At 47.5% G+C, this 22,392-nt stretch overlaps 1 protein-coding gene across 1 annotated transcript; it reads right to left on the bottom strand.

Moving 5' to 3' along the window:
- Nucleotides 1-10,472: 10,472 nt before the first annotated feature.
- On the bottom strand, nt 10,473-21,733 carry TFAP2C (transcription factor AP-2 gamma). The gene is made up of 7 exons (XM_003419909.4): nt 21,555-21,733; nt 19,534-20,019; nt 19,358-19,409; nt 17,968-18,184; nt 17,294-17,412; nt 15,166-15,310; nt 10,473-13,994 (listed from the first exon to the last, which is right to left on the bottom strand). The coding sequence occupies exons 1-7, from the start codon at nt 21,600-21,602 to the stop codon at nt 13,709-13,711; spliced, it is 1,353 nt and encodes a 450-aa protein (XP_003419957.1). The 5' UTR covers nt 21,603-21,733; the 3' UTR covers nt 10,473-13,708.
- Nucleotides 21,734-22,392: the final 659 nt, after the last annotated feature.

Genomic DNA, 22,392 nt, shown 5'->3' with positions numbered 1-22,392 from the left:
TAGGGCTTCAGCCCCCAAGCTCTTTCCCCAGTGGGAGCCACTTATACCAGGTCCTTCTCTCTCCTTCTGAAGATACCCTAAGTGTGCACAGGCAAATAATGTGTATCTCTTTTGTCAGAAAATAAAAAAGAAATCGTGACGTTTTAATTCATTCTGTCATCAGCTAGAACTAGTTAGCAGTAGCGATAGTGAAAACAACAGTTAGAGGGAAAAAGAGAAAGAAAAATTCTGTCTTCCTGAAGAGTTTCTTATATGGCTGGTGCCTCTTCCTCCTGAATTTTTTTCTGCCTTGTGAGAATATAACATTAAGGGATGCTGGCAGTGGAATAACGTCTCCTGCACGCACAAAATCGGTATCCCTGGGCCAAGGCAGTAAAGAGATGGGAGGCCATGAAGTCTCTATCCCTGGTGTGGGGGAAGAGGGTGCTATGGTGTAGGGGTGACCTCTGCAGCCCTGCCCTGGAGTCTGTGACCCTGTCCTCCCCCACCTCCACTGTGGGACCTGGGACAGGAGCAAGATGGCAATGAGTACTGGATTCGGAGTCTATTACCACACCTGTGTTTCTTCTCACTAGTCCCCTTCTCTCTATTGCCCAGTTGGGAAAATAATGACAAGAAACGAAGAGACTTCACGTATTGCGTACAGTATACACCACTATATATATGTAAACAGTATATATCACAATCAGATACACAATATATATCACTATTATATGTATAGTATATCACTACATGAGGAGTCCTGGTGGCACACTGGTTAAGTGCTCGGCTGATAACCTAAAGGTCAGCAGTTTGAACCCACCAGCTACACCATGGGAGAAAGATGTGGCAATCTGCTTCCATAAAGATTAAAAACCAAACCAAACCCAGTGCCCTCGAGTCGATTCCGACTCATAGGGACCCCATATGACAGCGTAGAACTGCCCCATAGAGTTTCCAAGGAGCGCTTGGCGGATTCGAACTGCCGACCCTTTGGTTAGCAGTCATAGCACTTAACCACTACGCCCACCAGGGTTTCCCCATAAAGATTACAGCCTTGGAAATTCTATGGGGCTGTTCTGCTGTGTCCTATGGGGTTGCTATGAGTCAGAATTGACTCGACAGCAATGGCAGCATATCACTATATATTATTACAGCCTGCACCACTATATACGTATATGCAGTAGGCATTACTACCATACATGATATGCATAGTACATACCACTATATCCTATTATGGTATATCGCTATGTAGTACTATCACTATACACATATATACAGCCTACATCACTGTCATACACTGTATATACGCTGTATGTCATACATACTATATATCCCTACATATCATGCATAGTATAATTCTATATAGTATATATTGCTATATGCATATAAAGAGATTTTATTGCTGTCATATAAGAATTGGTCGCTGTTCAATTATTTCAAGAGGTAGCATATGATCAAGAACTGATGGAATTGAAGGAATAAATCCAAGCTGCACTCAAGGCATTGGCGAAAAACAAGACTCCAGGAACTGATGGAATACTGATTGAGATGTTTCAACAAACGGATACAAAACTGAAAGCAGTCACTTGTCTATGCCAAGAAATTTGAAAGACAACTACCTGGCCAACTGACTGGAAGAGATCCACATTTGTGCCCATTCCAAAGAAAAGTGAGCCAACAGGATGCGAAATTATCAAATGATGTAATTAATATCACATGCAAATAATTTTTTTTTATTGAACTTTAGATAAAGGTTTACAGAACAAACTAGTTTCTCATCAAACATTTAGTACACATTGTCCTATGACATTGGTTAACAACCCCACGACATGTCAACACTCTCCCTTCTCAACCTTGGGTTCCCTATTACCAGCTTTCCTGTTCCCTCCTACCTTCCAGTCCCTGCCCCAGGGCTGGTGCACCCCTTTAGTCTTGTTTTGTCCCACGGGCCTGTTCAATCTTTGGCTGAAGGGTTTACCTCCGGAGTGATCTCATTATTGAGCTGAAAGGGTGTCCGGGAGCCATACTCTCAGGGTTTCTCCAGTCTCTGTCAGGCCAGCAAGTCTGGTCTTTCTCTTTGAATTACTATTTCATTCTACATTTCTCTCCAGCTCTGTCCAGGAACCTCTATTGTGATCCCTGTCAGAGCAGTCAGTGGTGGTAGCTGGACACAATCTAGCTGTACTGGACTCAGTCTGGTGGCGGCCATGGTAGATGTGGTCCATTAGTCCTTTGGGCTAATCTTTCCCTTGTGTCTTTAGTTTTCTTCATTCTCCCTTGCTCCCGAAGGGCTGAGATGAGTGGAGTATCTTAGATGGCCGCTCACAGGCTTTTAAGACCCTAGACACTACTTACCAAAGTAGAATGTGGAACATTTTCTTTATAAACTATGTTAAGCCAGTTTAGCTAGATGTTCCCTGAGACCATGGTCCCCACAGCCCTCAGCCCATCAATTCGGTCCCTCAGGGAGTTTGGATATGTCTATGGAGCTACCATGACCTTGCCTTGTACAGGATATGCTGGCTTTCCCAGTATTGTGTACTGTCTTACCCTTCACCAAAGTTACTGCTTATCTATTGCCTATTAAAGTGTTTTTCCATCCCCACCCCTCCCCTCCCTCGTAACCATCAGATATTCTTTTTTGTATGTAAACCTTTTCATGAGTTTTTATAGTAGCGGTCTCATACAATATTTGTCCTTTTGTGATTGACTTATTTCACTCAGCATAATGCCCTCCAGATGCATCCGTGTTATGAAATGCTTCACAGATTCACTGTTGTTCTTTATTGTTGTGTGAGTCCATTGTGTGTATGTGCCACAATTTGTTTATCCGTTCATTTGTTGATGGGCATCTAGTTTGTTTCCATCTTTTTCTTATTGTGAACAATGCTGCAATGAACATGGGGGTACATATGTCTATTCGTGAGATGACTCTTATTTCTCTAGGATATATTCCTAGGAGTGGGATTTTTTTTTTTTTTTATATTCCTAGGAGTGGGATTGCTGTATCATACAGCAGCAAATAAAATTTTGCTGAAGATCATTCCAAAACGGCTGCAGTAAGTAGTACACCAACAGGGAACTGCCAGAAATTCAAGCTGGATTCAGAAGAGGACGTGGAAGAAGGGATATCATTGCTGATGTCAGATGGATTTTGGCTGAAAACAGAGAATATCAGAAAGATGTTTACCTATGTTTTATTGACTATGCAAAGGCATTTGACTCTGTGGACCATAACAAATTATGGATAATATCGGGAAGAATAAGAATTTGAGAACACTCAATTGTGCTCATAAGGAACCTGTACATAGATCAAGGGGCAGTGGATTGAAAAGAATAAAGGAATACTGGGTAGTTTAAAGTCAGGAAAGATGTGTGTCAGGGTTGTGTCTTTTCACTATACTAATTAATCTGTATGCTGAGCAAATAATCTGAGAAACTCGGCTGTACAAAGAAGAACATGGCAGCAGGATTGGTGTAAGACTAATTAACAACTGTAATACGCAGATGACACAACCTTGCTTGCTGAAAGTGAAAAGGGCTTGAAGCACTTACTGATGAAGATCAAAGACCACAGCCTTCAGTATGGATTACACCTCAACATAAAGAAAACAAAAATCCTCACAACTGGACCAATAAGCAGTATCATGACAAATGGAGAAAAGATTGAAGTTGTCAAGGATTTCATTTTACTTGGATCTATAATCAACACCCATGGAAGCAGCAGTCAAGAAATCAAATGATGTTATCGCATTGGGCAAATCTGCTACAAAAATCCTTGTTAAAGTGTTAAAAAGCAAAGATGTCGCCTTGAGGACTAAAGTGCTCCTGACCTAAACCATGGTATTTTAAATTGCCTCACATGCATGGGAAAGCTGGACAATGAAGACCAAAGATGAATTGGTGTCTTAGAATTACGACGTTGGTGCAAAAATATTGAATATACCATGGACTGCCCGAAGAATGGACAAATCTATCTCAGAAGAAGTACAGCTGCAGTGCTTCTTAGAAGTGAAGATGGCAAGACTTCATCTCATCTCACATACTTTGGACATGTTATCAGGAGGGACCAGTCCCTGAAGGAGGACATCATGCTTAGTAGAGGGTCAGTGAAAAAGAGAAAGATCCTCAATGAGATGGATTGACACAGTGGCAGCAACAACGGGCTCAAGGATAGCAGTGATCGTGAGGATGGCACAGGACCAAACAGTGTTTCGTTCTATTGTACATGGGGTCACTATGAGTTGGGACTGACTCAATGGCACCTAACAACAACAAGAACATCGCTATATATTATATATATCGCTACTTTGTGTCCAGCACAATGCCTGATCCACAGTAAATACTCAATAAATAAAGCCAATTGTTGTTGGGGGTGATTTTGTTATTTTTAAAGCTTCTAGAATGATTTCAAGAATATACCCTTAAATTAAAAAGCAAGGTGCAAAATACATATAATATGCTCCCATGGGGTAAAAAACAGGAAAAGTACATAAGTATTCACTTGTATTTACATAAAGTCTCTGACAGGAGACACAAGAAACATTGTTTGCCACTGAAGAGTGGGCTGGGAGGCTGAGGCTGGGCGGGAGGAAGTCTTCTCACTGATTCCTTTTGAATTGGAACCCTGAAAATGCACTTCCAGCTCAAAAAAATAAATTAAAAAAACAAACAAACAAAAAAACTCAGGACAGAGTAAGCCCTCTGCTAATGGAGGTTGTCGTATATTATTAGGATGAGGAACTGTGTTATCATCATTGTTGTTGCTGCTATTGGTTGCTGTCGTGTTGGTTCCGACTAATAGCAACCCTATGTACAACAGAACAAAACACTGCCCGGTCCTGCACCATCCTTACAATCATTTTTATGCTTAAGCCCATTGTTACAACCACTGTGTCAATCTATCCCATTGAGGGTCTTCCTCTTTTCCGCTGACCCTGTACTCTGCCAAGCATGATGTCTTTCTCCAGGGACTGATCCCTCCTGACAACATGTCCAAAGTATGTAAGATGCAGTCTCGCCATCCTTGCTTTTAAGGAGCATTCTGGTTACACTCCTTCTAAGACAGATTTGTTCATTCTTTTGGCAGTCCATGGTATATTCAATGTTCTTCGCCAACACCACAATTCAAAGGCGTCAATTCTTCTTCGGTCTTCCTTATTCATTGTCCAGCTTTCACATGCATATGATGTGATTGAAAATACCATGGCTCGGGTGAGGCCCACCTTAGTCTTCGAGATGACATCTTTGCTTTTCAACACTTGAAAGAGGTCCTTTGCTGCAGATTTTCCCAATGCAATGCGTCTTTTGGTTTCTTGACTGCTGCTTCCATGGCTGTTGATTGTGGATCCAAGTAAAATAAAATCCTTGACAACTACAATCTTTTCTCCATTTATCATGACGTTGCTTATTGGTCTAGTTGTGAGGATGTTTGTTTTCTTTATGCTGAGGTGTAATCCATACTGAAGGCTGTGGTCTTTGATCTTCATCAGTAAGTGCTTCAAGTCCTCTTCACTTTCAGAAAGCAAGCTTGTGTCATCTACATAATGCAGGTTGTTAATGAGCCTTGCTCCAATCCTGATGCCCTGTTCTTCTTCATATAGCCCAGCTTCTCAGATTATTTGCTCGGCCTACAGATTGAATAGCTATGGTGAAAGGATACAACCCTGACACACATCTTTCCTGACTTTTTATCATGATTAGTGTATCACATTCTAATCTTCCCCAGGATGCTGCTGCCTCGTGGCTTGCTTAAGCAGTAGCCAGCCGCATCAGTGGCCTTGGGCAGCTCGTCACATCATACACTGAGTGCAGACAGGTCTCTTGGACAGAACCACCCAGGACTCAATGCTGGAGGAGAATGGTAACTGTCGTCTCTTTGCCCCGGCAGCGAGAGACACCAGGAGGAGGGACCCTCACCTCTTCCTTTTTTTTTTTTTCTACAAAAAGCATTCAGCACCTACGTGGTTCTTTTATTTCTTGCCACTGGCCTGGGCAGGATTTAACATATGCATTCTTGCAACCGGTTTAATAAATGCCTTGAGGTGTCAGAGCCCAGGTACCGCATGGCCTCAATTCCCTGTGCCCTTCCCGGCACCAGCACTTCTTGGGAAGAGGAAGCAAACCCGTGGACTGGACCATTCCACCAGGAATGCTGAGAAAACCCTTGGGGTTTTGATATACGACCTTTATATGTCAACGGGAACTCGGCTGCATAACCAGCTCTTCCCCATCAGTCAAAGTTCCACTCAAATATCACCTCCTCCAGGAAGCTCCCCTGACTGTGCCTGTCTGAAGTGACCTTCCCTGGTCATGCCCAGCTTTATTTTCTTCCTCACTCACTTCTATCTGAAATATCCTTCCTTGTTTATCGTCTAGCTCCCCTACCAGCCTGGAAGTTCCAAGACACAAGGCCATCATCTCTTTTGTTCATGACTATGCCCCGGTGGCTAGGATGTAGCCTGGCTCCAAGGAGATATTCAGTAAACATTGGTGAACAAATGGAAACAGAACCAGTTTGCCTGCACCCCCTACCTGGCCCTCCACAATGAAGAAATACAGAAAAAGGATGGGTGCAGCATAGGGGAGAAATGGACAGAATTAGAACCACGCACGCACACACACACATACACAGAAGCACTTTACTGCTCATCAATGAAGGCGTTTTTCAAAATGTCAGGAAACTTCTGCAGCCCAAACATCAGCTCTGCCTGTGTCACTGGGAGTGATATACAGAATCCTACTCGCCTCCTGCTCCTTACTTCCTACCCCATTCCATTCCAGCCACACAGACCTCTCTGCTTCTCCTGGAACATGCCAGGCCTGCCCCACCACAGGGCCTTTGCAAGTGCTGTTCTCATCCCCTCCAGATATCTGCATAGTTTGCATTTTTTCCATTTCCATTTGGAACATTAATTATTTTTCTTTTCTCCAACCACTTGTTAGGAGGGCCAGACTGTGAAACCAAGGTGCATAGAGACTAGATGAAAGAACCAGAGACAACAAGCTTGGGAAACAGGAAATTTTGAAGGAAGCATGATGATTGTCTGAAAACACTTGAAGAGGGTCTTTTGGAAGAGGGACTGATTTTTTCTGTGACAGACACTACAGGGGCAGAATGGATTCCAGGAGTTCTGGGAAGCCCAGTTTTGACTTTGAGAGTTCTACTCACCTTTAGAACCATTCAGAAGTGACTGGTTTGACAACCCTAAACCAAAAAAAAAAAAAAAACAAAACCCATTGCCGTTGAGTTGATTCTGACTCAGTGACCCTGTAGGATAGAGTAGAACTGCTCCATAGGGTTTCCAAGGTAATAATCTTTACAGGGAAACCCTGGTGGTGTAGTGGTTAAATGGTTGGCAGTTCAAATCCACCAGGTGCTCCCTGGAAACTCTATGGGGCTGTTCTACTCTGTCCTATACGGTCACTATGAGTCGGAATCAACTCCACGGCAAGTAATCTTTACAGAAGCTGACTGCCACATCTTTCTCCCACAGAGTGGCTGGTGGATTCGAACTGCCTTTTTGTTAGCAGCCAAGCACTTTAACCACTGTGCCACCAAGGCTCCTTCTGATGACCATACTCAGCTTGAAAGCACCACCCCCTTCCTACAGCACTCCCAGCTCATCTCCCCCTTTCTTTTTTTCCACCACGCTTTCCACCACTCAACAAACCGCTACTTTCTTGTTCTCTGGCACCTAAACCTGTACCTGGCCCATCATAGGTGCTCAACAATGATACCTTCCAAGAATGACTCCAGCTCTCCTGATAGGGCACAGAACCTCAAGACTGTTCCCTCCTGGTACAGTGAAGCTAATAACAGCCTAGCCCCCTCTAAGGGCCCATGTAGAATAAAATGTCATGGGCCGTGGGACCTCAGGGAAGTTCCTTCCTCCTCTAGGCCTCAGTTTCTCCATCTGTAAAGGGATGTGGTTAGACCAGTTTGCCTCTGTGGTCCGATATTTTAGTTTGATTACATAGGTAGGAGGAGGTGCTGCCCACTTGATCCTCAATAACACCATCCCTGAGGAACTCCTCCTCATGCACGATGAGGACCTCACAGAGCAGCCAGCAGATGACATCCCTCCTGGTGGTGGCTCTGGATGCCCATGTGGACCTGGACAGTGGAGAGGCTCCAGGGAAGGGCTGTTTGCAGGGACCACCATCGAGACCCCACTCAGCCCAGCTTGATCCCAGAACTCACACCAACTCATTGAGCATCACCTTGCGTCAGGCATTGAGGTAGTTTGTTCATGACAAGACCCTGGTCAGCAAGAGATGTGTCCCCATTCTCACGAGCTTAGCATCTACTGGAGAAGGCAGACATTGAACCACAGTCCCAAAAGCTTTGTGATCTTCGGGTGTGGTAGGAGCCCATCAGCAGGAGCTCATTACCTGGAAAGGATGCTGGGAACACAGAGCAAATCATATCCCCTCATGGGAAGAAGTGTGACTAAATCAAATTCTAGAACTAGAAGATCCTTGAAGGCAGTGGTTTCTAAACTCAGCTCACCATCAAGACCACCAGAAATTTGTTTTTAATAAAATACAGATTCCTGGATCCTACACCCGGAGTCTCTGATTCAGTAGGCCAAAGGCAATGGAAGGGCAGTATTTATTTTCATCCTTCCAAGTGCCTCTGATGGTCTATCTCTCAGGCTTAGCAGCCACTGCTCAGAGGGGTCAGTGTTGAACACCCAAGGTAGCCACTTAAAACAAGCAGAATTGCAGTGTGGAATAGACCTCAGAGAGTGTAGGATTTGCTTTGGATGGAGACACTGGGGTGACTTCTAAGGAGCTGACTTCCTCTGGAAAGGCCTGGTCACTGGGTGATGTGGTTGCCAGCAAGTAATGGTGCCTGTTCACCAACATATTTAAGAAGGGAGACAGGAAAATCATACTTTCGTGTCACTGTGTGAAGAGCCTCCATGCTGTTAGATGCCCTGACCTGGGTGGTTGGATCAAAGAGGAAGCTTTCTCATTCTTCGTGCAGCAATGACAGCCCACATTTACAAAGAAACTCACCGAAAGATCATCAGAAGATCAAAAGAAAAAGTCCCAAGGGCCTTCAAGTCTCAGCAAAAGTGAGACAGCAAGATGCCCTCTTCAATCCACCCAACACTCACATTCTCCCTTGTGAGAGTCCTTCCTTAAGACCAGGTTCTCTCCTTGAAAAATGTTGGGCAAGTGCTGTGACACATGTCATGAAAACACACCAAGATCTGACCTTGGAAACATTCTAAACAAAGCTAGCCCTTGGACAGGCCCCTGGAATTATGCCTTTCAACTATTCTCCGTTTTCACTCTTTTCTTCTACCCACCTACCCCATCAAGATGTTATCTAAAGGAAGCAGGGAAATTAGTGTTTATCATGATGCCAAAAAATAAGTGAACCTTCCATGAAACTCTGGGCTCTAATGTAATAGGAATTTTTAAAAATACAAGGTCAAGTTTGTTCTTGCAGAAGATTATATTCCATGGTCTAGCAAAGACTTCCAAGGTGTGGCCCACTTTGCAGCAGTATGGGGCTTGGGCATGGTACCAGTGTAGGTGACAAGACCAGGAAGAGGTCAGGCTTTGGTGGTTCCAAGTGTCACCAACCCTCCCAGGGGGTGGCCTGTTGGTCTCAGAGAAGCAAATGAAGCCTGATTACTGGAAGAGAAATTCAAGGTACAGCAACTATATCATCAAGGAGCAACAGCTACAGTGCTCCTGGAAAGAGCACAACCATGTACTACAGCCTGGAAATGTCGAAAGCAAACCTTCCTTATCTCCAACTGAGGAGAAAATCCTCACCGCCCACTGTGCTCAGCTGACACAAGAAGACATTTGCTAAGGGTCACTGCCATGCCAAGAGCAACTGAAAGCTCCATGGCCTGTAAAACACACTTCAAGGGACCCCAGGCTGTTCTCCCCAGGCCTGTGTTGGCTACTGCAAACCATCTGCACCTACTTGGAAAGGAAGGCAAATTAAGCAGCCACCCCTGCACATACCAGCAAAAGGAAAGACAGGAGGAAGCCTCCCAGCCCTTGGAACTTACAGCAGTGTCTACAGGGATTCACAACAGCTGGGAACCAAAAAGTAGAGCCAGTGGGGCTCCAGAATCTCAGCCGCTGCTCGAGCCTGAAGAGTTTTTGTCTTCTCACCCGTCCATGACCCGCTACCTCTTTTTTTTTTTTTTTAACTTTCAGACACAGGAACTTTAGGTCTCAGAGCTTACCCTGACACTAGACAGCGCCTCCTCGTAAGACAAGAATGACGACCGTTGTTTTGGAATCATTTCAAATAAGAAACAGACTCATCTCACCCCTTTCCTTCCCCACAACTTAAATTGGGTGCACATGGAAGGTAAGACAGCCATGAAGTACTACGGTCACCTGGACAACGGCTTAAGGGTGCTGTCTGTGGGGCAGGAGGAGCCAGGCACCCACAGGCAACTCTCCAATCCACACACTGCCATCCTGCTGCCGAGTCTCTTACATAAGTGGACTCAAGACGGCACTGCCTTCAGACAATTGATGGGTTTTCTTTCAGTGCAACCAGAAAAAAAAAGAAAAAAATGCAGCTGTTTCTCCCAGAGGGCAAAGACTTTGGAGCAAGTCCCGTGTGTTAATAAGAACCAAGCTCAGTTTGTCTAACAGCTCACGTGCAACCTGGGGCAGGCAGGAGGGTCCGGTTCAGGTGGCAGGATGAGATGCCCACTGATGTGGGGGCTTGCAACATAACCATCCATGTCCATGAGAAGCACCGGCCTATCAGCCTCAGAGTCCCTCCTCCATCCAGCAGCCAGGGGCTGGAAGTGCTCAAAGGACAGGGTACCCTTCTCACAAATAAACAAGAGCTGAACTGAAAACGAGAGGCTCGGTGTTTTCGTAGGGCCCTCTCAAGGATGCTTGGGGAGAGCTGTTTTGGGTGGCATCAAGTCAGAGGCATTAGGAAATACCAGTTACTGTGTACCGGGCCCAGCAAATCCGTGGACTTCCGGGGGAAGGAGGATCATGGCGAGCTGAGCAAGGATCCAGGCAACAGGCCCCGCTTATGACTCACTTCAATCCTTGGTTGACTTTGGGGTGCTTCCAGCACATTGCACTACAATTCGGCACAGCTCCTAAAAGCGACTGTAGTCCAAAAGCAAGTTAAGATGCTGATAATATAGTTCTTTCTCCTTCAGGCCTTTGCTCCCATAACTTCCTTTTAACACCTCATGTCTCAAGTCTTGATTGAGAAATAACTGCCAACCTAAGACCTCTTTTCACTGCTCTAAAACAAGGCAATTGTGATCTTGACATATCCACCAGATAAATCCAACTTAATGGGAATGTTCAGTGGCCAAGGACAAGCTGCCAAGAGCAAAGTATTAGGTCGGCAGAGTTTAAATTACTTAATAACACTCAATGCCAACACGAAGTCAGGAATTGCTGAGCACTGGGGAGAATTATGAATTAAGGATTATGAGACTGTAGTTGAAGCCACAGCCTTATCCAAAGTGGAAAATCCGTTTGCTCCCACTTCCCTTTGAAGCCCGGCCACTCAAGCCAATCTATAAACATATCATTTCCTGGAGGGTGTGCCAGGCCACTTCAGCCTGAAATCAAGTATCTGCAGCATGCATCCAAGATCTTTACAAACATCCAGAGAGAACAGAACCCCTGCCAGACTCCTCTCCTCTGGAAGTCGACTACAAGGACCCATATCTGATTGACCCAAAGATGATTAGCGTGCCCTGGACATATGCACGCTCTCATGCTTCCAAAGATGGAGTTTCGATTAATTGGAAACACCCATACCCTCCACCTTCATTGTTCACATCTCATTGAATGCCATGTCTTCCTAAAGAGTCTTCCCAAACAGTATCTAAAATCGCTCTTCCATTTCCATTCTCAAAATTTTCAGGTGTCAACTTGACCATAATCACAGAGTGATATTTCTCCATAGGGTCACCTTACATGTGAGAGTTTATCCCAAAAAGTTTGGTCCTTCTCAGTGTCCATAAACTGCCCTCCCCACATTCCCCAACACTCCCAGGGGTGGGGAAAATTGTACTAAATGTAACTGAGAGCCACTGATGATCATCTAGGGATCTGGGACAAGAGAGCGGTCTCGACAGGCAAAGAAAATGAAACTTCAAATTTCCTGCAGTGCCCAGCTTCGCTGCTCAATCCTATTAACTACGTCACAACCATAATCCATAAATCAGGTCTGTCACGATTCCACTCATTTTAGAGACTTAAAAAAAATTAAGTTATAGCCAGATTTTCACAGATTCTATCGAGAATACTTTTATTATACAGATTACCATATACACAGCAGAATTATTTGGGAACATTTACAGCCAAAGAGTGCAGTTCCAAAACCTGTTTCATCCACACTCGCGCCGTACCACACACTCATTTCAGGGTTCAGCCCCAACAGGAAGCAGACACAAAGTTACTGCTTTGTGAACAGCTTCAATTAAATAGAATCTTCCGTGTCTAGAGCAGAGCTCGATACCCTCTTAATTCTTAATACCCTGTGTACACACGAAGAAAACCTGAAGATGTGCTACAGAATACCCCGACACCTTTAAAAGGGAATATTAAAATCGAATCCCATTTCTCAAAAAAGTCATAAGAAGTTCACCAGTATTTACAAGACCCCATTAAATTATGCATAAATAAAATCTGTACAGCCATCGCAGTTTCTCAACATACCGAGTCACCACGGGGACTTGGGGACAAAACAGGCAACAACAAAATGCCAAGTTTACTCTAAAAACCAAGATCTGAAATAAATAGGCAAATAAAGCTTCAGTACCTGAAAGGAACATGTCATTTCAAAGAAGTCTCCCATTTAAAGAGTTAACTTTACAGAGCTCAAAAAAATAAAAACAAAAAAAAAGAGAAACAGAAAAAACACCATCTTCAGCAGGCTGTTTCTATAAGTTTTCTAAAACACGAAGGCCCCCTTTGAACAAGAAGTGGAAAGTGTCAAATACCACCGACTAACTAGTTGCTAAGAAGAGAAGGACATCTTGCCTGATAAAGTAGAGGGTCAGGGAAAAAGAGGAAGGCCCTCAACGAGATGGACTGACACAGTGGCCGCAACAACGGGCTCACGCAGAGCAACACCTGGGAGGTTGGCACAGGACCGGGCAGTGTTTCATGCTGTTGTCCACGGGGTGTTACGAGTCTCGAATTGACTCAACAACACCTAATAACAAGAAGACAGGGCTTTTGCCTCTTAGTGCAGGATTTGACATCTGAAGAAGTAAACTTCTAAGATAAATATTGAGTGAGCTCCAAAAGCAGCCATTGCCTTAAAAGGCATAAAAAAAAAAAAAAAGTTATTGTTGATCTAACTCACATCGATTTGGCATTTCAACAGTTAAGTCTGTGGTTCTTGTTAACCGAGGGAATTAATTTAAAGGATTTATCTAAAACTGTAGCACCACTTTCAAAGAATGGAAGAATAGGGTTCAAAACACATAAAAAATAAAAGCTTAACAGAAGTAAGGAACGGTACTTGGTCACCTTCTGTAACTTGTCCCAAACTGGAAGACTTCTGCGCTAGAGAAACAATGAAAAAAATCCGGTGGGCATGTAAAAAAAAAAAAAAAAAATCACTGCCAATCCAGAAATCAACAGTAAGGTCGGTAACAAACTGTCCCCCAAGGCAAGAGGGATTCCTGGTCCGACGACCGATGTCACTGTCCTTTTCTTTTCTTGGTCTCTTTGTTCAAGGCCCATTTCATTTCCTGTGCTTCTCCATTTTCTCCAGGGTTTTGTTGGAGTCGGCTGGGCTCTGGTCTCCGGGGTTCATGTAAGATTTGTCTATTACAATCAGAGCTTCTTTGATGTAATTCTGTGCAGCAGACATGGCGGCGCATATGGCCTGGCTGCCAAAACCGTGGGTAATCAAGCTGAAATGAGACAGGCAGTTCTGTATGTTCGTCTCTAAGACCGGGGTGGGCCGGCTGTTCCCGTTGGGCGTTCGGTCTTGAGTGAGAAGGTCTGTGAATTCTTTACACACTTGTCTGTGAAGGGTCAAAAGACAGGTGAGCTGCAACTAGCAAGGGTACAGAGCAAGGTACCCCAAAATAACCCCTAAGAGACAGTCGGGGTTTTTGGACTGAGCCAATAAAGTGGAACTTAAACCTAACAGTAATAAGCTACAAGGAGCCCTGGTAGTGCAATGGTTAAGCACTCGACTGCTGACAGAAAGGTTGGCAACTGAACCCACCCAGCAGCTCTGCAGCTAAAAGACCTGGCAATGTGCTCTTGTAAAGACCACAGCCTAGAAAACCCTATGGGGCAGTTCCACTCCGTTACATGGGGTTACTAGGAGTTGAAAACGACTCCAGGGCATCCAACAAAAAATAAGCTAACTGTTGGACTTAACTGCTATTACATGCTAGGTACTGAGCTAAGCTCTTTTCCAGCACTATCTTATTTAATCCTCACTACAATTAGAACAGATAAAAAGATTAACCCCAGTCAACTGGTCAATGTCACCAGGAATGGAAGCGATGGGGGTTAGGATTTGAACTCCAGAAGTTAAGGGAAACCAAGGGATAGTCGCTTACTTTGGTACAAGTTGGCTCCAATAAATAAACTCAGCCAAGAACTGGCTGGAAGAGTCTGGAGAATCCCACATTCCCCTGAGACCCACTCTCTTTAGAAAGGTGGGTTCACTGGGCTTCCTTTTGCCCATTTCATGACTTGGCCAGTTCTGCCTTGTTTCCCATCCTTTTAAAATCCATCTAGTGTCGGTCTCCAAGAGAAACTCCGCAGCTCTCAGTAGCTGTGGAGACGTTGAAGTTGTCTACATGCCACCTATAAACCCATTCGAGGTCATTACATTTAAAAACCAAAGTTTCATTACCCAGAAACAAAAGGCATGCAATCTTTCTTTACTGAGCGTTACAAAACAAATCATTTCCAACACATTTTTGTGTTGAAAGGGTAAAAACTCTTTTGAGCTGAAGAGCTAAGCAGCTCAGACAACGTTCATCACAGAGCAACGCACACACAACTCTGCATATTAGACGTATTTGAATTTTTAAAAGAAGTCCTTTGCAATGTTTTGCTTGCCATCCTAATTTCACAACTATTTCTTTTTTTGAGTACCAGGGACTGGGCTGATCCTTGAACTCCAAGGTCTGGGGCATTAAGAAGAAGCCATCAAATTGAAGTTGGGAGACTTACTGGGCCGCCAGCAGCATGTTCTTCCGAGTTGCCATCTCGTTTCGCCCTCCTAGATGCGGTCGGGTTAAGTATTCGGCCACTGGTTTACTAGGAAACTCGGCTTCGCAGACATACGCAAAGTCTCGGGCCAAATGAACGGCTTCACCTAAAATAATCAGCAGTGGCAAAGGGGTTTAGAATAGCTGTGGTCACCACCCACCAAATTCTTTTTCCTCTTTTCCTCCTAATTGTCTACCACTCACACTTTGCATTCAAAAATGAAATCACATACTGGACTAACCATTCAGCTAGTCGATAGAACTTCCTGGGTGTTGAATGGGACAGTTATACAGGAGAAAGACCCCGAAAACTTTTAACTCTAGTTGAACAATTCTAACCATTCGCCTGTCCATACAGATGACCCCGAGGCAAACCCAGGTTTTCTTGCAATAAAATATTATCGGTGTGGGAAATTCCCAGGAGATGAGCATGTTGGACAAAAAGCAAACTGGTCACTATTAGAAAAAAAAAATCTTTGATAATAGGAAAGTGTTTTACACAGTGCTTTCTTTTTCGAACTGGCAAAAAGGCTTCTAGGTGCTCTATACCGAAGGGAACCAGGTCTCCAGTGTTTATGAAAGCCAGGAAAAAGGTAGTTTCATACCAGAAATGTTAAGAGCCCCAATCACCAACTTGGGCTGCCCATCCAAAAGTCCATGAGTTCGAGCAAACTCATCCTCTACCAGAAGTATCCTTCCCTGGCTCCAGCACTGCGAGACTGGTAGAGCTTTCCAAAAAGCCCGACAGTGAGGGCCCCAGACTTTCTGAATGAGAATCTGAGGGCCATTGTTGCCGCACACTTTCTTATTCAAGCACTCCTGAGCCACATTTATGCAGCCGGGCACAGAACCCACCATTCTCCATGCAGGACAGCTGTTCTCTAACAGGCACCTCCTTTCTCCTCGCCCTGACCTCCAGAGACACTCGTAAAAAGGTAGGCAGGGACCTTGCCAAGTTTTTTAGCACAGCAGTCACGCCATCAGCCCAGGAAAGAAAGTGTTCAAAAGAAAAGATTGCGTGGCTACCCGAGACCACTTCTCATTGGCTCTCCCGCCCACAGCAAGAGCCCAGCGATGAGCTGATTGGGCCAGGTGCTTAGAGATTGCTCAAGGTTTTAGAAGTTTCTGTTGGACTCCATCTTCCTGTGTACACTAACGAGGCACTTTGCTTACCTTTTTTAAAAAAATTTGTTTTCCTTTTCCCTGACCCCCTCTTTTCAAAGTTGTATTGCCAGCATCAAGATTACATTGGAGGTTGTGGGGGGCAGTGTGCCTCCATTCCAGAAATATCCTGCAATCCTTAAACTCATGGCTGTTGAGTCGATTCCAACTCATAGCAGGGCCAGAGTTCCATTAGCTTTTCTTTCTTTAATGGAGGGAAAGGAAACCCTGGTGGAGCAGTGGTTAAGAGCTACAGCTGCGAACCAAAAGCGGTCAGCAGTTTAAATCTACCAGGCACTAGTTGGGAACTGTACAGAGCAGTTTTACTCTGTCCTGTAGGGTCGCTATGAGTCGGAATTGACTTGATGGCAATGGGTTTGGTTTTTTTCTCTTAACTGACCACTCTCCCAATATTCAAAGGACCCCTGGTGGTACAATGGTTAAGCACTCGGCTGCTGACTGAAAGGCTGGTGGTTTGAACCCACCCAGCAGTTCTGCGGAAGAAAGACCTAGAGATCTGCTTCCATAAAGGTTACAGCCTGAAAACTGTAGGGGGGCAGTTCTACTCTGTCACATGGGGTTGCTAGGAGTCGGAATCGACTTGTGGACACACCCAACAACATCCCAATATCCTACCAAGCACTGCCATTCAACAGGAAACGTCTTAACACCTCTATCGGCACTGAAGTTAGGGAAACCAGCGTTCTTTTCACACTGACTTTCTGGGGAACCCAGGATACTCAAGTAGTCAGATGTTAAACTGCTAGCTTATTCGATAAAGTTCTTGTGATTTCTTGTAATGAATTTATTAAGAATTCAATCGCGTTTGGCTGTTTCAAGGGTTCTTTTAGCTTTTTTTAATAAAGGTATTAAAAACACAGCACAAATTAAAAACAAGACCAAACAAACAAAAATAAAACCCCACTGACCTTCTACTAGGGAAGTCAGGAGGGTCACGTGAGCAGCTTTCCGTCGGCCGGCTGGAAGATTTAACCCAATCTTGTCCAACTTCTCCCGCAATGATCGGCCCCCATTCTTGGATTTGGCTCTGGGGAACAGAAAGTAGACTCTGGTTGCTTTCTCTAGAAACCACACTTGGAAACTAAATTCCCAAAGTGCCACTGTCGAAACGGAAATTAATGAGACAACTACATTACGTGGATCGAATGATACAAGGGTCCTTTTTCAAGGTATCCCTGTAAAATTAAAAACCCCTTCCTAGCCTCCACATTTTTTTTAATTCACAGAACTTTGCAAGCTGTGCGGCAGTAGGTACATTTTCACTCACAGAAACTGTGGCAACCCTTCCCCTCCCCCCAAAAAAACTCCCTCGGGGGACAAAATACACCCAGATCCCCCTTCCCTTAACACAGAAGCCGCCACTGCACACTTGGATCCAAACTAACCAAATGATAATTTCTCAGTGCTGTGTTAACACTTCTTTCTACATTTGGCACTTTCTAAAGGAGAAGAAAAGTACTAAAACTCTGAGCCTATTAGCATTCAGCGTTAGGTGCAAAAGTTACATAAATGTTAAAAATACCTCCCCAGGCCACTTATACATTGGCCTTCAGGCACCCAACCATTCTATCCCACAACGTACCTCCTGAGAACACCTCCCAGTAATGAGGCGTTCAAGCATTCAGGCGGGGACAGGCGCCGCTGGACTTCAGCAACGGTCACTTTGTATTTCGACGTGGAGCTGAGAAGAGACAGTCTCCCTGGGACGGAGCAGAAGACTTCGCTGGGGTTCATCACCGCCCCCACCAGCTCCTTCTGGCAGGGGAGACCCAGGGGGTTCTTGGTCATTGAAATAGGACCTAGCAATGAAGACCAGAACAAGTAGTCAGGAGAACCGCAGCCAAGGCAGGAAGAGACCTTTTCAAAACCACTAACCAAAGCCAAAAGATCTTGAACAATAAATAATGTTGGACACTGGACTGTAAATTGCAAGCAGATTTTAAACTGTAGGCTTCAAAGATAATCTAATCTGAAATTCACAGTTTAACACCTTGAGAAGTTAATTAATCAAGATCCCTAGCACTGTAGGTTTTCAGCTCCTAGCTGCTGTGAAGAGCTGTTTAATTAGAACCTGTGTCTCAGAAGACTGCTTCAGTACTAAATAAAATGGTGGTTTTTTTCCCTCCTCACACAGTGAACAACCAAAATCCTGAGGTACTTTCAGATCCCTTGCCAAAACCTTTCAGTGCAACTGATCACAGTGAATTTACAAAAACAAGCAAACCCGTATTGTTGAAAATTTACTGGGAAGTTAGTTTATTTTGCTGAGGTTTTCCTCCCCCCCCAAAAGCTGTCTTTCCCCCATCAATTCGAGCAGTTCAAATTCGAAATAACAGACCGTAACTACCTTTACTCCATCTCCTCAAACGGCCAGACTGGTAATCCCATCAGTACCTAACTTAATTTCACCAGCCACTCACTCACCAAGTAATCCAATTTTCCAAATCCCTTGCCTGATCCGGCATAAGCCCAACCTTTCCCTGATCACTCCACCCCACCGATTTCGCTCTCAGGGATGTCTATTTGCTAGGCCAATCGGCTTCAAAACTTTTCTTGCAGATCAGAATTGAGGACTCTTCCCCCAAGTCCCATCAGCCCATTCAGAACCACTCAACTGAAGATTTTAAAATAAAACCTCCGAGACTTATCTCTAAGATTGCAAAAGCACCCTCTAGGAGGTGAGAGAAAACTATGAAGTGACAAATACAGAGAGAAAAATATTCTCCTTTAATTCCAAAACCCCTTGTAAGAGAACCAACCAGCATCCTTTTCCCTCTAGATTGGGAAATCTCTCTTTTCTCAACTTCTAAAACCTACTTTTCTTGACGTCCCTCTCACCATTCCCTTCCCTCACAAATGTTCCAAGCCCACCACCAAGTTCCCTTATCTTTCCAACAAGCTAATGACTTCAGAGCAGTCAAGTACAAGTTGTGGCCCAAGGTGGGGGAGGGGGTGGAAGCGGAACTACTCACCTTTGCGAATGACCGTTTGATCGTGCAAAAGCAGATGCTGGTCGTCGACACTCTGGGGGAGAAACGACAAAGTTTCTGCTAGGTGTGGGGAGTCTGGCCAGGTGTTGGGTGGAGGTGGGGAGGGGCAGGGGGCAAACACTCCCAGCAGGAGGGGCCAGGAGCCAAGGCGCGCTCACCTGCACCTCCTCCATCTGGTGCGCCATGTCGTGGAGCCCCAGGTTCTCTGCCAGGCCCGCGGCGTCCAGGGCGTGCGCGTGCGGCAGCAGCAGGTCGGAGCGGCGGTAGGCCTCTCTGCGGGTGCCCACGGCGCCGCCCTCCAGCCCTGAGAGGTGGGGCAGCAGGCCCGCTGGGCGCCCGTGGTGCGAGGGCAGGCCGGCGCCCTCCTGGCCCTGGCGACCCGGCCAGGCCTGCTGCTGGCTGCCGGTGGGCGCCGGCTGGTGCAGCGGGTTGATCGCGGCGGCGTACGCTTCTCCGAGGTGCGAGTAGGGGTCGGCCGACTGCGAGTAAGCCAGCTGCTGGTAGGGAGGTGGGAAGTACGGGGGAGGCTGGTATTCGGCGACTCCGGTATGGGAGAGGGGTGGTGCGGGGCTGTAGAGGTGCTGCCCGGCCGAGGAGAGGGGCGGGAGGCGCGGGTTCCCATTGCTGCTCGCATCGTGGCGATCCTGGGGGAGAAACAGACGACCCGGTTAGTACGAACCCCGGCTACTGTGAACGAGCAGCCGCCGCGCGAAGCCGTGCGATCCCGACCCCGGGGCACATGGCCCCGGGGAGTTCGTTGAAACCACGCGTCCGCGGCGGAAGGGAAGGCTGCTGAGACCTGCAGGAAGGAGTCCTCAAAGCTCGGCGCCGACGGTCTGGGCTCTCGGACCCCCGGGGCGCTCGGAGGAGCCAGGTCCGCGGCCCAGGCCTTCGGCTCGACGAGCCGGAGAGCCGAGGAAGAAGGCGGTCCGCGGCGCACCTGAGGCAGCGCGTGCTCGCTCACCAGCCCACACATGTCGGTGCAGCGCGAAAGGAAGCTGTGGCCGGGAATAATGCGTGCCGCGCGGGACATGCGCGCTTCCCCGCCCCAGGGACCCTCCCTTCCACACCCCCAGGACAAAGACCTCCGGGAGGGCGACGCGCCCAGATACAGCCTACCACCCAGCACCGCCCGTGGGACTTGGGTGGGACCGCGCCGCAGCCAGGGCTGCACTCCCTGCGACCCTTGCTAGGGCCAAGTGAGGGTCTGGAGCGAGACCGCCCTGCCCGGCTCCGGCCAGTGTCCTCGCACATCGGGGTGCAGCGGGAGAATCGAGGACCCTCAAAATTGGGAAACCTTGCCTGTGCACGTCCCCTCGCCCAACGGCTGTCCGGCTTAGTTCCTAAAGGATGTCTGTCCATCTGTCCCCGGGGTCACAAGGGTGGTGGGGACCCAGGAGAAACATGGCACCGTCGCCCCCTAGCGGAAGCGTCCGGGCCTACAAGCGGGGCAGCCCTTCTAGGCCCTGGGGGTGCCTTGCGCTCTTGCGGCCGGAGCTGGGCTCCCTCTCACTGCGCCCTGGCGCTCGCCGCACGCTGTCTGCGTCTTCTTCCTCTTCCCGCTCGCCGCCTCCCTCCCTCCCTCCCTCCCTCCCACTCTCCGAAACTCTAGCTCAACCTGTCGGACAGGCTGGAGCACTCGCGAGCGCACGGCCCCATCTGGCCTCAGTCCCCCCCAGCACTTCCCAGCCCCCACTTCTCTTGAAAGTCAAACTTCTGTTGTTTTCTTCTTTCCCCGAGGAGGTAGAGGGGCAGGTGACAAGCCCGCCTTGGAAGAAGACTCCGCAGGTGTCGCCAGGTCACCTCGTTTGACCCCTTTGGACGGAGATTTCATGCGTAAAAGCCACGTCTAAGGGTTGCACACGGGGCGCTCTTCCGAGAAAACGGGAAGGGCTGTTTTACTTCTCAGGAAAGCTACCGGTAAACTTTGGGAGTGGGACCTGCCATTCTCTTTCCAGCCCCTTTCCGATGGCTGGATATTTAGGAAAAGACCCGAAGCAAGAAGGGGCGCCGGAGACGTGGGCGGAGGGGTGTCCGGAAGGGTAGACCCCCCCCGTCCCACCGAGAGGTGGCGGCCGGCGCCTCCTTGCTGCTCCTACGCCCTTGGCCCAGACCTCGGTGCAGTGGCTCTGCCACCCGACTGTGTCGGGCCGAGCTGCGCCCCTGCACCCCTGCTCACCTCGCAGTCCTCTTCATACTTGACATTATCTGTTATTTTCCACAACATGGCGTCCGGCGTCCCCCAAAACAGTCGCCAGTTAAATCCAGGTTCCCCCCACCCCCCGACCGGTAAATCCAATATCGGGGTCACGTTGGCCAGGCGTCTGCCACCGCCCCCGCAGCGCTCGGGCCTCGCTGTCCCGGTCACTGAACGCTCATCGGCGGCTCCGCGAGCGTAGATGCTGCCGCCGCGAGTGTAGACCCTGCTGCCGTGGACCGTGAAGGCCGGGCCTGTGCGGTCTGTCCCGGCGATAGCCGGGGGACACGGGCGCCTTAATGAGAAGGAAATTATCATAACTCCTCCCTGGGGGCCGGCGCAAGGTCCGGGCGCAGGGCGGGGCAGCCCCCAACCAGTCGCAGGCTAGCTCCGCCTCGTATCCCCGGCTGGCGCCGCGCCGAGCCCCACACTGCGTGGGGTCTGGGGGGGTTGGAGAGGCTGCACCTAGGTGAAAGCCTACTAGGCCGGGGCCCCCCCGACGCGCCTTCCATCTCTCACCCCCCATCCTATACGCACCTGAGATTGGCAAACTGGCGACCCGACTCCTAATACCTTCGAGCCCCTCTTCGCCTAAAGCGCCTTCTCCCACTCTCCAAAAGAAGGATTTGACCTGGGGTTATAGACCCGGCGTTCGGGGGAGGGTGTCTCAACAACTGGGGTCCCCATAGCTCCCCCAACGCATCCCACCCCATCTGTCCCATGGAGACGTAGGTTTGGGATAGGGATAGGGCAGCCAGAGCCCCAACCCGCCCAGTGGCGCCCCCTTTCGACCGCGCCCCCCGCGAACGCAGCCCTCCGC

This window comes from Loxodonta africana, chromosome 24 (genome assembly GCF_030014295.1).
Source record: "Loxodonta africana isolate mLoxAfr1 chromosome 24, mLoxAfr1.hap2, whole genome shotgun sequence".
In the NCBI taxonomy this organism is placed as follows: Eukaryota; Metazoa; Chordata; class Mammalia; order Proboscidea; family Elephantidae; genus Loxodonta; species Loxodonta africana.
This window is presented reverse-complemented; position numbering and strand designations above follow the sequence as displayed.

Bases quoted from the DNA above. Each gene is read 5' to 3' on its own strand.
- TFAP2C (XM_003419909.4), bottom strand. From the start codon at position 21,602: ATGTTGTGGAAAATAACAGATAATGTCAAGTATGAAGAGGACTGCGAG. The intron at 18,185-19,357 runs GTGAGTAGTTCC...CTTCATTGCTAG, and splicing joins TCAAACGGTCATTCGCAAAG to GTCCTATTTCAATGACCAAG. The intron at 17,413-17,967 runs GTACGTTGTGGG...TCTGTTCCCCAG, and splicing joins CTGGGAGGTGTTCTCAGGAG to AGCCAAATCCAAGAATGGGG.